We start from the raw sequence: 16,576 nt of genomic DNA on the forward strand, positions 1-16,576 counted from the left end.
CTCAGGGGGGACAGGTTTTGGTGCTCACAGTCGTAGAGTAGTCCGGGGGTCCTCCCTGAGGTGTTGGTTCTCCACCAGCCGAGTCGGGGTCGCCGGGTGCAGTGTTGCAAGTCTCACGCTTCTTGCGGGGAGTTGCAGGGTTCTTTAAAGCTGCTTCTTGAAACAAAGTTGCAGTCTTTTTGGAGCAGGTCCGCTGTCCTCGGGAGTTTCTTGTCCTTGTCGAAGCAGGGCAGTCCTCGGAGGATTCAGAGGTCGCTGGTCCCTTTGGAAGGCGTCGCTGGAGCAGAGTTCTTTGGAAGGCAGGAGACAGGCCGGTGAGTTTCTGGAGCCAAGGCAGTTGTTGTCTTCTGGTCTTCCTCTGCAGGGGTTTTCAGCTAGGCAGTCCTTCTTCTTGTAGTTGCAGGAATCTAATTTTCTAGGGTTCAGGGTAGCCCTTAAATACTAAATTTAAGGGCGTGTTTAGGTCTGGGGGGTTAGTAGCCAATGGCTACTAGCCCTGAGGGTGGGTACACCCTCTTTGTGCCTCCTCCCAAGGGGAGGGGGTCACAGTCCTAACCCTATTGGGGGAATCCTCCATCTGCAAGATGGAGGATTTCTAAAAGTTAGAGTCACTTCAGCTCAGGACACCTTAGGGGCTGTCCTGACTGGCCAGTGACTCCTCCTTGTTGCTTTCTTTGTTCCCTCCAGCCTTGCCGCCAAAAGTGGGGGCCGTGGCCGGAGGGGGCGGGCAACTCCACTAAGCTGGAGTGCCCTGCTGGGCTGTGACAAAGGGGTGAGCCTTTGAGGCTCACCGCCAGGTGTCACAGCTCCTGCCTGGGGGAGGTGTTAGCATCTCCACCCAGTGCAGGCTTTGTTACTGGCCTCAGAGTGACAAAGGCACTCTCCCCATGGGGCCAGCAACATGTCTCTAGTGTGGCAGGCTGCTGGAACCAGTCAGCCTACACAGATAGTTGGTTAAGTTTCAGGGGGCACCTCTAAGGTGCCCTCTGTGGTGTATTTTACAATAAAATGTACACTGGCATCAGTGTGCTTTTATTGTGCTGAGAAGTTTGATACCAAACTTCCCAGTTTTCAGTGTAGCCATTATGGTGCTGTGGAGTTCGTGTAAAACAGACTCCCAGACCATATACTCTTATGGCTACCCTGCACTTACAATGTCTAAGGTTTTGCTTAGACACTGTAGGGGTACAGTGCTCATGCACTGGTACCCTCACCTATGGTATAGTGCACCCTGCCTTAGGGCTGTAAGGCCTGCTAGAGGGGTGACTGACCTATACTTGCATAGGCAGTGAGAGGCTGGCATGGCACCCTGAGGGGAGTGCCATGTCGACTTACTCGTTTTGTTCTCACTAGCACACACAAGCTGGCAAGCAGTGTGTCTGTGCTGAGTGAGAGGTCTCCAGGGTGGCATAAGACATGCTGCAGCCCTTAGAGACCTTCCTTGGCATCAGGGCCCTTGGTACTAGAAGTACCAGTTACAAGGGACTTATCTGGATGCCAGGGTCTGCCAATTGTGGATACAATGGTACATTTTAGGTGAAAGAACACTGGTGCTGGGGCCTGGTTAGCAGGGTCCCAGCACACTTCTCAGTCAAGTCAGCATCAGTATCAGGCAAAAAGTGGGGGGTAACTGCAACAGGGAGCCATTTCTTTACACCGACTCTGGGAGATCATAGTGGGGAGAGCCCTCTATACCCCAGGATCACCTAAAAGAACCAGCAGGAGATCGTGGGGCAGCGTGGTATTGGAGATGTTGTGTGTGTTATGAAAAAATTGTATCAACTGACAAGTCCACCAAGTGTGTAGAAATGTGCCCCATTCACCACATCCCAGACATTCTGTGTAGCCAGACCGGAATCAGATACCATTGTGTGACAAGTTTGTAGGCATTTTCTTTATGACGGATGCATACTAACGAGCCAGACACTGTCTGCCATATTGCTCTGCATGTGTTCTCAGAAATTTCAGTTCCTAATTCCCTTTCTCCCAGTATCATATATGCATGTTTCTTGGCAGGAGCGAGTGTGAGTATATAGTGATAGAGCAGTGAAATGCCTTTACGCCAAACAATGGAATGGAAAAGGGATTTGATAGCTGTTTTGTTTCCTTCCATAGCTACACAAGCTTTTGGAAGCCCTGCCCAAGGTAAAACTTGGCCCACACTGTATGCCACACAGTAGTTTGTTCTCAAGATACCCTCATCATAGAAAGCTTGTAGTCTAGGAGCCTTGTCTCTATCCCAGTTAAAAGAGGCCTGATGAAGAGCTCCGGGAAGGGAAATAACGATTAGGTGCTAAGGGTGTGAGAAGAAATGAAATGCGGGGAAGCCTCATTTGGCACATACTTCGTACCAGTATTGTAGTAGGAAGGATGTTAGCGGGAGAATGGAGCCCACAGCAAGCCACTCAAGGGGACCGAGGAGTAAGCCTGTTCAACCTTCACACAAGGGTTATTGTCTGGGGGTATAGTTCCAATCCAGGGAGGGTTGAAGTTGCGCTGCAAGTGTGTAGGTGAATATATCAGAAAACCCCAGGCCTTTGTCTGCTGTGGTGCGGTACATAGTTGCCCTGGCCACTTGTGGGGGATTTGCCGCCCCAGTCAAAGCTGAGCATTTTGGCGTGTATATGTATCAGTATTGATTTAGGAATCAAAAGCAGAAGAGTATGGAGGACGTATAGGAGGCGTGGCATGAAATTCATCTTAAGGCAGCTAAGTCTGCCCAACCAGTAGATCACCAGCTTGCCCCAACAGTAGAGGTCTTTTAACAGCAGTTAACTGGGGAATGTTGCCCTGATATAGGTCTGCTGTACGTGATGTGAGATGGATGCCTAGGTATGGGATGTTGGAGGTAGCCGATTGGAACCCGGCTTGTCGAACAGGTAGTTCTCGGCTACTACGTGGGTCAGCTATTCCCATACCCCGAGATTTTGTAAAGTTCCTTTGAAGCCAGATATTCTGGAAAAAGAATCAGGTTCCCTCATCAGGGCTGGGATAGAGGTATCAGGGTGGGTGATGAAGCACAGAATATAATGAGCGAAGAGGGCCAATTTGTGTTCTATACTTACACCGTGGATGTCTGGGTTGTTTTTGATTTTTGCCACTAAAAGTTACATGGAAAGTGCAAAAATTGAAAGGGAAAGAGTGCACCCCTGATGGGTCCCCCTTGTAAGGGAGACGTGGGGGAGAGAGTCCCATTGATCTTCAGTTTCACTATAAGCTTATGAAAGTTAGCTTGAATGTAGGTTAGCAACTTGGGGACTACGTGAATTTTGGTCAGTAGTTTGGAGAGGTATACCCAGTCCACCCTATCAAATGCTTTTTCCGCATCTTAGGAAAAAAGGACTAGGGGTTGGTGGGTGCTTTGTGCTACGTCCATGAGGGCCACTGCTAAGCGGTTGTTATTGTTAGCGTGTTGATTATAGATAAATGCTGATTGTTGTGGGGCAATGATGGTTGGCAAATGTGTAAGAGGCGCTTCAATAGGATTGATATAAATATTTTCATGTCATAATTGAGAAGTGCAGTTAGATGGTATGAAGCACAGTTGGTAGGAGATTTATGTGGCTTGAGGAGCAGTGTAATATGGGACTCACAACATTGTGTCGTTAACAGAGCCAGTGGCTCTAAGGTGGTTGAAGACTTGGGCCAGGGGACTGGACAATGTGTGGACGAATGCTTTGTAAAACGTAGCCAAAAACCAATCAGGACCAGATGCTTTGCATGTAGAGGGAATGTTGATGATTGTTCTAACCTCGTCTGGGCTCATATCGGACTCAAGCTGAAGTAATTCTTTGCTGCGATCAGGGGAAGTATAACTGTGTAGGTACATATCCTGAAGGTGTTCATCTAAGGTTTGGACCCTGTAGAAGGCTGAGAAATAGCCATAAAAGAACGTTATGTCCGGTGTTGTAAAGAAAGAGGGACTCGTCTCATCCCGGATTTCGTGAATATGGTTGTGTTTGGAGTGTAGGTATGTTTTGTAAGCTAATAATCTACGGGCTTTGTCCCCCTGCATGTAGTAGGTTTGGACAGTAAAAAGAAGTTTCATGACCACCTCTTTCATTAAGAGGTGTCCAGTTCCCCTCGTATGTTGCAGAGGTATTTCAAAGTCGGTGTCATGCACTGGTTCTTATGACGAGTTTCTGAATCTGAAAAGCTGTTCTTCAGCTCCTGCCCATGAAGTTTGGCCATTCTCTCGAGCGCGGCTGTATGTGAAGTTAGTTCTCCTTGGAGGACTGCCTTCGCTGCGTCACATAGCTTCATGGGGGACACATATCCTGTGTCATCAGTGAAGTAGTGTTCAAGGGTGTCTTTTATTTGACAGTGAAGGGACGGACCGCGGAAGGCTACCTCATTTAACACCCATGGATGTGGATATGGGGGTTGAGGGATATCGGGCCTTATCTGTAGGCTTACAGGAGCGTGGTAATACAGGACTTTAACCTCAATTGTTGAATCCAGCAAGCAGGGGAGTATTGTGTTGGAAATCAGGAAGTAGTCGATGCGTATGTTTTGTGGACATTGGAAACGTGTAATCACGTTTGCTGGGTATAGATGTCTCCAAACATCTATGAGGAAAGATCAGATATGCACTGGAGCAAGGCTTGCGGTAGGTGCGCATCCCTGTGTCGCACGTGAGAGCAATCAACACGTGAGTCAAGGGTGACATGGGGGGGGGGAATCCCCTCCTAGGAGTACGGCACCCCGTGCAAAAAGAGAAATTGTCAGAAAGAGATCTGTATAGAAGGACTTGCCTTCAGTGGTAGGGCAGTAAACGGAGAAGTGATATTGTGGATGAGCCCAGACTAACCCCTGATGCCCAACACACACACCCTGTAGCCCTATACGTGGTATTGGATTAGAATAGGAGACCTCTGCAGAGTAACAGGGCAACCCTTTGTGTTTTAGAGGTATAGGAAGAACTATATTGTATGGGATACCAATAAGAACGCAGGTGTTTAGTGTCTTCCTGAAGAAGGTGCGTCTCCTGGAGGAATGCAATGTCAGCCTCTCGTCGATGTAGCCAGGTAATCAATGCCTTGTGTTTAATGGGGGAACTAATGCCCTGTATATTTATTGTGATCAGTGTTGGCGTCATATGCATGTCGTGTAGCAACAGCTGCTTATTTCGTAGCGGGCCCCCGGAGCTCCAGTCAACCTTGTATACCCATACCAGTGCAATGGTGTCAATGTGTCAAACGGCAAAATAAGATAAACATGTAAGACAATATCCAACAACCAAACAGAGGCGCCAAACATGCCAGTTCTGAGGCTCTAGACTCACCCTCCCCAGAGGGGGGGCCATGTGGATCGTTTCAATAGGGAATAACATAACATGAAATACAAATCTCTAAGCATTAAGGAGAAAAAAAGGCTGTGGGAGACAGCCCCTACAAAAGACTCTATCCCCCATACAAAAGAATATCTCCCTACAAAAGACTCTGTCCCCCCCAATCCTTTCCCCCTTACTTGCATTTGCCGAGATCAGTGGGATGAGGACCTTGGTAGTTCATACAGTTTCCATGATTGTTCCTTAGCCATCTTTAACAGCCAGGCCAGGGCTCATCCGCAGTCTAAATAATCAAGCAGGAGTTTCATCATTGGAAGAAGCGGTCAGTGGACCCATGCGTTTAGTTGTTTTTGCTTGTGGGCTTTCCTTGTCACAGTTTTGTGTCCAGGGAATCGCTATCCTCCCCCTTCGTCCACCAGGGAGAGTGCTGCCGGCGTATCCAGAATAGTCTCCATGTCTTGTGAAGATGGCAGTCCAAAAGCCTTGCCAGTGTCTTTGGGAATACGAGCTACCACTGTTTTATCCTTGTAGGTGAAATGGAGGTGCAATGGAAAGCCCCAGCGATAAGGAATTTTCTGTTCTCGTAGGTGGAGGGTGGCAGCCCGGAACTTCTTGCGATGGGCCAACGTGTGAGCTGAAACATCTTGGTAGATAGAAATGCTGTTGCCTCCATTAGCGAGTGGTTCCTGACGTCTGGCTGCCTGCATTACCTTTCCCTTAATATGAAAGTAGTGATCTCCAGTGAGAACATCTGGTGCAGTATTCTTCTGTTGTTGAAAGGTTGAGGATATTCTGTGTGCGGCCCAAGACAATCGGCTGGTCAATGGTGGGGCCCAGCAAGTGGGCTAAGAGAGCCTGGACGTTTGATTCGTGGTCCGAGGGAGAAACGGTTGAATTAACGGCCCTAATACGAACATTGTTTCATCTAGAGCGATTCTTCAGATCGTCCAGGTTATCTTGGAGTAGGTCATGGTTCTTTTCAGGTTTCTTGATGCGTGTTGTTTGGTCCACATTTTCCAAAGCCTGGTCTGTGAAGGCTGATTCACAGATTGTCAGGCGAGAGTCAAGCTGGCGGACGGACTTATCCAGATCGGACAGAAGTGCGCATAAAGTCTTGGCAGAGCTTTGCAGTATCTTTACAAAATTCAGTCACTAGATGTATGTCCTCTTTAGTTGCTGGGGTTTGAGTATCTACTGTTGCCTCCACTGTCGGGATGATGTAATTGACTCCTTCCCCTGCGATGGGGGTGTGTGAGGTTGGGGGTGTGTGAGTCAGACCTCCGGGGCATGTCCCTTATCGAGGCATTACAGGGATTTTTTGCCCAGTTTGTTGCTATTATTGCTAAAAAATAGACGTGTCTCATGGGTGTCACGAGAGATGTATTGCTGTGTCCCGGTCCTCGAATTGTGGGTCGAGGAGTGTAGGTAGTCAAAGGATAGTGCCAAGTTCTCCCGTGGGGCCGTGCGATAGCAGATCAGGGCCAGCCTGCTCCATTACCCTCATGTCAAATTGTGGGAATCCTCTCTTAAAGTGACAGCTGTGGCACAGGACCCTCTGGCCCTAGAAGACATCTGGTCCGGTATGTGAGCAGGGTGTAGGATTGACAAGAAGCATTAGTGTAAGATATATAGGGCAAGTCAGGGTCAATAGAGCAAGTTAAAGTGATTCAACAGTATTATGTTAGTTGTAGGCCACTTAGAATGAGGTGAAGCGAGCAGAGGCCATTTAATATGGTGATCAAGTACAGGTCAGGCCTCACACAGACTGTCACCCGCTTGCCTCACCTCTCTTGAGTCGTCATAATCAGTCCATCACTCAAGTGGAAGGTCGCTTACCTCTTCCCCCCCCCCCCCCCCCCCCCCCCCCCCCCACCCCCCACCACAGTGGGTAGCCTGCAGGAGAAAAAGAAAGAAATGGAGAGCGCCTGGGATGCAAGGCCATAACTAGGCCCTTCAAGCATGTTCCAGGAAGGCGCTGTGGAGTGTTGTGTGCAACGATGTCAGGTGGAGGAGGGGTAGGAATTCTGTCTGTACCCCTAGCACATGGCCCCAGGAGGTTGGTGGCATAGGAGTCCCCGAGGGCGACTCGTCTGAAGGGAGCCACGGATCCTGAGCGGCCCCCACAACAGTCGCTGCCGGGCCTCAGCGCACTGCAGGACGGCCCTGGCAGCATGCATTACCCCCCCCCCCCATCATGGTGGAGTGGGCCTTGTGCCGCCACCGACCTCCCTCAGATATCATAGGTTGTCTTTTACGCACTCCGGGTTGTTACAGCGGGAAGCCGCCAGCAGCCAGGTGTCAGCAGGTGTCTCGGAGGAGCCGGCCTGTGACAGACAAGATGGTCGCCACCGACTGAGTCGCATAGGTGGCCCTCCGCGGAGCAGAAATGGTGGAGATGCACGACGCCAGAGTCACCCCCTGCATGATAGGGACATCTCTGTCGATGTGGGGGGGGGGGGAGGGACAGGGTAAAGTGATCCTCTAGATTACATCCCATGCATTGGAAAGGGGGAAGCTGAACGGTAGCTCAGGGGAGACACGTTTTGCTGGGTCTCCGCCTTGGCCACACCCCAGTGAAGAACCTTTTTAAGCCTATTCACAAGGCTGAACTCAAACTCTTAACATGGAAACTAGCCTTACTCTTATCTCTGACTTCCGCACAGCAACTCGGAAAAACAGGCATACGTTCACACAGCATTATTGTCTGAATTTGTCACAGCGCAGTGATGTAGCAGTGGAACAAGCAGAACTGTGCCATCTTTTCCAATAAGTTGAGCCTTATATCTTGATATATGTGTGTGTATACCCACCGTCCTCTGTGTTATGACATTTTACAGTATATAGTATATATGCTGCTAACTGTTCTGATTCAAGCATGTGAAACTATGAAAGAGTCAATACTGGAGAGAAAAGTTGTTGCTTACCTGTAACTCTTGTTCTCCACTATTGGTAACTTTCATTGATTCACATGAGACCCACCCTCCTCTTTCTTAAAGGCTCTCCTTCTTGTCAACTGGTGATTGAGTTCTAAAGGGTACTATCACCTGATTGGCTGGAGTTTGGTTCTTTATAAATCAGACAGATTAACTATTAAAGTCAGTGTCGTATGCCTTGTAATCTATGTATACGAGTTCTACTGCATTACAGTATACCGTGGGACTCCCAATTTGACGACAGGGATTATTCATGCATGTGAATCTATGAAAGATACTAATACTGGAGAACAAGAGTTCAGGTAAGTAACACATTTTTCTTTAGATTTCAATTTCTGAAGTCAAATTCAGTCTTCCCTCTGTATTTTTAAATTTTTTTGAAGAAAAAGTATGGCATATCTTGCAATCCTTTAACTTATGCTCTAGATGTAGACAGTAGATGTACTCTGTGTGGGTCCTTACGTTCCACATAGCTCCAAACATTCATTTTCTTGCTGGGTGTGACATGGTTGATCAGTTGGATCTTGTTTCCTTATCGCTTGTATGCTTTTTCTGAGGGAAATATAAGAAATTTGAATCAAACTGAGCTCCCCCCCCCCCCTCCCCCTCCAAACATGACGTCCCCAAGCCAGGAAAGAGGTGGGGTGTTCATTTGTCAACTCTCTCTAACATTGGTGAACTTGACAGATTGGTTTCCTACAAAGTCCTTGATGCTCATTCAGGCATGGCTTAAGGATACGTTTTCCATTGTATGTGCCACTAGGAAGGAGTGCCCTAATTAATGTCAAATTTGTAGTCAGCCTCTTGGAAGACCAAGATAATCATCCATAAGAAGCTATATTGTGCTTATGGCTCACCTAGAAAATTTAGAAATTATTTTTGAGCCTTATAACACTGTCTCTCTTCCCTGGGAGTGTACCTGAATGATGAGAACAAGCTTAGTCTAATAAAGACGTTCCTTGAGACTAGGACCTTAATTTAGTTGGTGACTGTTTGATACAAAATATTTTCGTCACATTGATCTAATAACTCAAAAGGTAAAAATATTGGCTGCAATTAGATTGAAGGAGGGGGCTGTCTTCCATTGGGAACAAATGTATCCTAAGAACTTTTTCTTCTTTCATTATGTGGGAATCTGATAGAGACTTCTAGCTGCAGATTCTTTACCTTAGAATAATCCCAGGGTGTCCGACTGGATTCAGAAATATTTTGTTAGCAGTACACCTGCATGCAAGTAAGCGGCATTGTTCAGCTTTGCGTGTTGCATGACGTCTGCACTGGAAGTGGCGTGTGCGGTGCCTGTATAGGTCCCTAGGTGCCACTCCAGTGCTTTACTGTCAGTTCTCTTCTTTCAGTGCCAGTCAGAGCAGACCTGGAGAGAGCTGCACCCAGTTACTTTTTTGACTGACCTTTTTTTCTTCTTTTTTATTTTTATTTTTTTTTTTTACTTTTGTTGCAGCATTTTTTTCAGGTTTTATCTCCTGTTGTGGCAGGGATGTCCACAAAGAAGTCTGGCTTTAAGTCCTGCGGGACCTGTCACGGGCAAATGTCAGTGACTGATCCGCACCTTGTCTGCCTCTGGTGTCTTGAGCATGACGCCAAAACCTGCATCTATTGTTGCGCCATGCACCTCAATGCCTTAAGCGAGAGATTCAAGTTCCTTGCCGCTAGACGTGCGACACCACGACTGCCTCAATACCGGTCGAGAGGAAGGTCCTGGGATAAGTTGCAGAGCCATTGATTTTCATGGAAGTCGTTCTCTGGTAAAACCCAAAAGAAGAGTACGATGTCGAAGAGGTTTTCAACCTCGCCCAGTCCGTCAATGTCATTCGATGAGAGGCAGCATTGTTATTTGAGGCTTGGCTCCACGGTTGAGCCTGAGCCATCTTTGCCCCTCCCAGAGTTTCCAGGAGTCGGAGCTACCCCCCCACCCAGATCCTAGAATTTAAAGAGACTATGCACCTCATATTTGGGCAGCTCGTCTTCACTGGAGCACCTTTGGGCACCAGTTGTTCTGCGGGTCCGCCCACAGTGCCAGTCCGGCCCCTTGAATTTACGGATGGATCTGGATCAGTGCTGGTCTTACAGACCTTGACCTTCCCCAATGCCGGTCCCAATATTGATGCTCCCGACAGGCGTCTTCTCCATTCTCATACCTGACTCTGACATTGAGCAAGATGGGCATCAACCGACTCCGACGCCGACTGGAGCCATACACTCCAGACCGGATCCTGAGCCCTATTCCTATGTACTAGGGCTTGGGGAAGATTAGGAGGAGCCCGGACCATAAAGTATACCTACCTGTAGACCCAAAATGAACAGGTGTGAGAAATTGGTGGACACCAGTAGGCTGGAACCTCCCACCCCCCTCCCCTAAGTCACTGGCATAGTCTCTCCTCCTATTCTGACAACGGAGGGGGGATCTTTTGCTAGAGTGACCTTAGCCTGCCCTCAGTGGCAGTCAAGAATAACCTTTTGACAGAGGTGCTTCAGGCGGGATTTACACCCTCAGAACTGCTTCTCCCATTTGATAAAGCCCTTACGGACATCCTGTTCAGGGCCAGGTTCAAGCCCTGCACAGGGGCTCTTGTGAACAGGACAATTGCCTGCCACTATCGCCCCCCACTCCTGAGGACCCCAGTTTCCTCACACAGCACCCTACCCTGGAGAGCTTGGTGATCCAAGCCTCCACTTCCCAGGTAAATCCTGGTGCATTCCCCACCAAGCTACCAGAAAGGGAATCCACAAGCCTAGACACTTAAGGCAAGAAAATGTTTTCTTTAACCAGCCTTGGTGCTGCGGTTCATGAACACAGTGTTTCCTTTGGGCCATTTCTCCCATACATTTTGGGATTCGTTTGTGTGGATGCTGCCTGTGATCCCAGGGGAGGCTGGAGCCATACTCTTCCAAGCTATGGCAGATGGGAGAGATGCAGTAAAGTGCACAATCCAACGTGGGCTGAGCCCAACAGTCTCGCTAGGCAGAGTGGACTCTTCATCGGTGGCCTTATGATGCCACTCATGCCTGAGGACAACAGACTTTTCAAGGAATGTCCAAGCTTCGCTTATGGTTATGCCGTTTGAGGGCTCCCATCTCTTTGAATACAAGGTGGTCTTAGTGCTGGAGCACTTCAAGGATAATAGTGAGCTACAGCCAGGTCCTTGGGCCTTTCCAGAGCCCCTCGCTAACCCCACTTATTTTTTTTGCTCCTTTTGTGGCCACAGAGAGGGCTTCCAGCTTCCAGCATTTACCCACCCAGCCCACCCGGTACACAACCAATCCAGCCTCTGTGTTGTCAAGGACGCAGTACCTCCAGACCCCGTAGCTCAGGCATCCAGAGGTCTGGCCAATAGTAATCAGTCTGCCCTCGACCTGAGAGACTGGTTGGTAGTGTTGGACTTGCAGGACACCTACTTCCAAATTTCCTGTCTTGCCTGCCCACGGGTATTTTCTGCGGCCCACTGTGGTCCACAAGTACTTTCAATTTACCATGCTTCCTCTTGGCCTTACCAGCGCCCATAGGGTGTTCACCAAGGTGACGGCGGTGCTTCCAGCTCATCTGCAGAGATCGGGTGCCATTCTGCCCTCTTGCCGACTGGCTGTTGAAGGTGGACTCACCCCAGGCAGTCGTATTCTACCGCCAGTCTGTGGCAGACATCCTGCACTCGCTGGAGTTCACTATCAACGTGTCGAAGTCACACCTGACCTCTTAGACACTCCCTTTCATCGGTGTTGCTCTGGGCATGGTGCAGTTTCTGGCTTATCCTCCCGAAAGGCAAGTCCAGGATATTCAGGCTATGATACTGATGATTCAGACTCTAGCCGGGGTTTCAGTGAGACTGACTCTAAGGATATTGGGTCTCATGGCATTCTACACGCTACTTGTGACACATACCCATTGGCGTATGTAGGCTTTGCAGTGGTACTTCAAGTTCCAGTGGTTGCAGCATCAGAGGAATCTCTCTGATATGGTGCAGATTTAGGAGAACACTGCAAAAGATCTACAGTAGTGGTTAACGAACCAGTTGGGTCAGCGGCGGACCCCTCTCCCTTCCCCAACCAGATCTGACAATAAGGAGATGCATCACTCCTGGGTTTGGGTGGCCTTTTGGGAGAGGTGGAGAGCAGAAGCCTCTGATCTCCGGTGGAATCTGGACTCCGCATCAATCTACTGGAGCTCCAGATGATCTGTCTGGCATTGAAAGCCTTCCTACCTTCTGTGAAGAAAAGGCTAGTGCTGTTGTTCATTGACAACACGACCGCCATGTTGTACTGGCTGGTTGGTGTTGTGGACCCTTTGTCAGGAGGCCCTATGCCTCTGGACTTGGCTGGAACAACAGGGCATGTCCCTGGTGGTTCAACCCCTGGCAGTCTCTGTGAACGTCAGGGCGGACAAACTCAGCCAGAGATGCCTAGTGGATCCCGAGTGACCTCTCTATCCAGAGGTGGTGCAAGATTCTATTTCAGCAAGGGGGAGCCTTGGCTAGCTCTGTTCGCCACTGCAGAGGAAAGCCCAGTCTCAGCACTTCTGCACACTGGATTTTCCAAGGCGGCTTTCGCTTGGAGACGCTTTTCATCTTGAGCGGCGCTCAGGCCTCCTGTACGCCTTTCCACCCATACCACTCCTGCCCAGAGTTGCCAAGAAGATCAGGAACGACCCAGGCCCAAGTCATCCTTGTGGCTCTGGACTGGGCTTGTCTTTCTTTCTGCTATCTCAGCCTTAATGCAGTTGCCGAAATGGCCATCCCTGTTCAAATCCCGTTGTGAATAGGTTTTTGAAAGGTCTTTAACATATGTTGCCACCTTTACCATGCCTCATTGTAACCTCATTCTAGTACTCACCTTTCTGATGTGCGCTCCATTTGAGCCACTACACAGTTGTGCTTTCAGGCTCCTTACCATTAAGATGCCGTCCTAGTGGCAGTAACATCTGCATGGCGGTCATTGAGCATCAGGCTCTGTCATCTAAGCCTCCGTACCTAAACATCTTCCCAAACAAGCTGGTTCTTTGCACTAGAGCTACCTTTCTGCCAAAAGTTGTCCCTCCCTTTCATGTAGACCAATCCATCACCCTACCTACCTTTTAGGCTCTGCAGGAGTGACTCCACCTACTGAAACCAAAAAGAACTTTGTTGTTCTACCTTTACCGATAGCTTTCTAGGTGGATGACCAAATCTTTGTAGGATATGTTGAAGTGAAGAAGGCTAAAGCTGTGCAGAAACTGGCCATCTCCTGATGGATCATGCTCTCCATTAAAGTCTGCCACGCACTGGCCAACAAGCAAACTTCTAAGGGGTTTGCGTGCTCATTCCACTAGAGGTAAGGCTGCGACCACTTCATTAGCACGCAGATTTCCAGTCCTGGACATATGTAAGGGACCAATGTGGGATTCTCTGCACATGTTCACCAAGCACTACTGCCTGGACAGTCAGGGCCATCTGGATGGACACTTTGCTTGTTTGGTCCTTCAAGACTTTTTAGTGTGAAATGGTTTTCCAGACCCTCCTCTGAGGAGGTATTGTTTGGGTTTCTATTCTAAGGTAAAGAATCTACAGCCCGAAGTCTCCATCAAATGAACAAGTTACTTCCCTTTGGTAGCGCCTTTTCTGGTAGAGACTTCATCCAGTTGCAAGTTTAATACCTACCCACCCATCCTCTCCTCTCTGCAAACAGATTTCTAGGGGCAAGGGTTTTCCTCTTTCAGGGTCCTAGTTTTCCACATCAGTGGCCGGTGCTCTTCGTGGCTTAGATCCTCTGGCATGGAAATTCACAAAAAGAAACTGAAGCCAGCGTGCCGGGATGGTGCCTAAATAAGCACTGCGCATGTCACTTCGGCACCAGTGACGCCAAACAACTCCACCTACTTGAGAGCGGAGCCACTGCTAACAGAAAATGTTCGGATACAGTCTGATTGCTGGGGATAATTCTAAGGTGAAGAATCTGCGGCTAGATAGTCTCTACCAGATACGGAAAGTAAATTGTTATTTATGTACCTACTGTAGAGGCATGTGTATGAAAGGGACGAGCATCAAAAGATAAAATTCTGTCTTGGCATGTGAAATGCTGATTTGCAAAGGAAAGTTTCCTCATGTAAAAAAAAAAAAAAAATTACTTATCCTGCAAAGACAAAAACAGGAGAGAGACGGTATAAGAATTTAAAAAAGTATTCCTGGCAGGCATGAGCCCACCAAAGGGTGGGAAAAAAGATGTTCCACGCCTTGGTTCGCCTTGAGAGTTTGTGATCCTTCAAAACTATGGACATTGGTCAGCTTCACAAACTTTTTCTCTTCCCCATTCCATCCTGCATAGGGTTGGCTTTTAATTCCAGCCAATGGCTAGCATAAACCCCTTTGCCGGACGGGAAAGGGAATGAATTACTCACATTTTTGGTGGGAGTGAAAGGGAAGGAGTTTCTCTACAAGGATATTATCTGGGTGGAAAAAAATATTTGCTCAGGGGATCCTGTTTCCCTTTGTTTTAGGCCATGGAGAATTCTGCACTGTGGGAATAGAATCCTGCTGGGAATGTTACATGACATCAAAAATGAGCATAGAAAGCTGTCATGCTTGACTCTTGAAAATGTTTGTGAACTCTAAAAAGCTTCAAATCACACTCAGGTGGGTGTAAATCTGCAATTGTAGATTTACTACTTTCTGTGTGAATTCTACTGATTGTGAGGACAGCCTGTGCAGCAGCAAATTGAAAATGATTTCATAGTGAAGAGCAGATAGGGAGCGGAGGCAGAGCAACTTCTGAGTTGGTTGTTTTGTTACTAGAACCATATTTGTAATCTATGGTTGTAACTGTATTAATATTCCTTGTTATCACTCTTTTTTATCTTTCATTGCTTTTCAGAAAGTGTCTTTTTGGAAAAAACAAAGTTTCAATTTTATATTTTAGGCATGATCAAACAATTTTTGCGAGATGTGGACTGGGGAGACCTTGACTACCTTATTGTAGATACACCACCTGGAACTTCCGACGAGCACCTTTCTGTAGTACAGTATCTAAGTGCCGCCCATATAGATGGGGCTGTGATAATCACCACTCCACAGGTACAGTATAGATTAAAATAAATTAGACGTGTGTGACAGTGTCTGGCATGTAACTTTCTGCATGTGGAATGCTGATTTGAATTGCACCTGTTTAAATGTACCTGGATTGTCTATCGCGAAAGACGAGGAACAGATCTCATTAGTCTTTGATCTTGAGCTTTATTTTGACATATACTGAAGTCCACTTGCTGCTTGCATTGATTGTTATGCGGGTGATTGATGATAGTATTGCATAGTCCTCCTAGCCAACCTATATCGTTATCCAGTGTTCATGAGGAGAAACAAATTAATGTATTCTTAAGTCCAATTTTCAAATCTTGATCCTCCATTTTATTGTAGTTTGGCACGTTATGAAATTCCATTGGATAAAATGTTTTTTCATCAGTGTTTTTTCATCAGAACACAATCATAATTTTTATAGTGGTAAAAAAATGAACTAATACAAACTGTAGACAGGAGAGTTGTGCAGGCGTTTTTTCTTTTATTCTTGTAAAATCATTTTTGGAACCTTTAAGATGACTAATTTGGGTTTCAAGTTTTATACTAGTAAACTTACATTTTAGAAAGTTTATTTTATATCACTCTGTCTCTTTCTTTAAAAATGTTATATGACCTTTACAGGAAGTATCGCTCCAGGATGTTCGAAAAGAAATTAACTTCTGCCGTAAAGTGAAATTACCCATTATTGGTGTAGTAGAAAATATGAGTGGTTTTATCTGTCCAAAATGTAAGGTAAGAAAATGTCTTTCTTTTAAATCTTATAAATATTTGTTGGAAGATAGTGGTAGAGCTTTAAAGCAGCCTAGTAACCATGTGTAAGGATGTTTGATCACCCTTTGATATGTTCCTTCCTACAGTAGTTAAAGTTCCTGCTAAAACTGGTTTCTAAAGTCCCCTACCAGCCTTTAGAGGCTTTATTGAAAGTAATGGCAGAGGGACTGAAGGGCTGTATTGTCTACACTTAGTGCTAAATTCAGATTTGGCTAGCTCCTTATACTGCCCATTTCAGTCGGAAATGTATAGTGTCAGATCTTAGTCTACCCATGTTCATAGACAAATAGCAGAACAAATATATATGTAGTGTCAACCAGACAAGTTGTTTTTTGATGGGTGATAGCTTTTCTGCACTCTATAAATAATTTCATTGTACGGTTGTGGTCTGCAATTTTAGACTGTCTGATTGAAAGTTCTTCTGTATTGTAATCTGCAAAATATTATCACGTGAATCAGCAGCGTTTTATACTCCTGAGAAAATAGGGTGATTTTTTTTTATTTTTTAAATGGCATTCACATCAAAG

At 47.0% G+C, this 16,576-nt stretch overlaps 1 protein-coding gene across 1 annotated transcript in view; it reads left to right on the top strand.

Annotated features, from left to right (window-relative positions):
• The window catches only part of NUBP1 (NUBP iron-sulfur cluster assembly factor 1, cytosolic), a 320,559-nt gene that overhangs the window by 117,840 nt on the left and 186,143 nt on the right, over positions 1–16,576 (top strand). The window contains exons 7-8 of the mRNA XM_069210416.1: positions 15,124–15,278; positions 15,900–16,010. Coding sequence (XP_069066517.1) covers positions 15,124–15,278; positions 15,900–16,010 — 266 coding nt within the window. The remainder of the gene's footprint in view (positions 1–15,123; positions 15,279–15,899; positions 16,011–16,576) is intronic.

The sequence above is a fragment of the Pleurodeles waltl genome, chromosome 10, assembly GCF_031143425.1.
Source record: "Pleurodeles waltl isolate 20211129_DDA chromosome 10, aPleWal1.hap1.20221129, whole genome shotgun sequence".
NCBI classification, from domain to species: Eukaryota; Metazoa; Chordata; class Amphibia; order Caudata; family Salamandridae; genus Pleurodeles; species Pleurodeles waltl.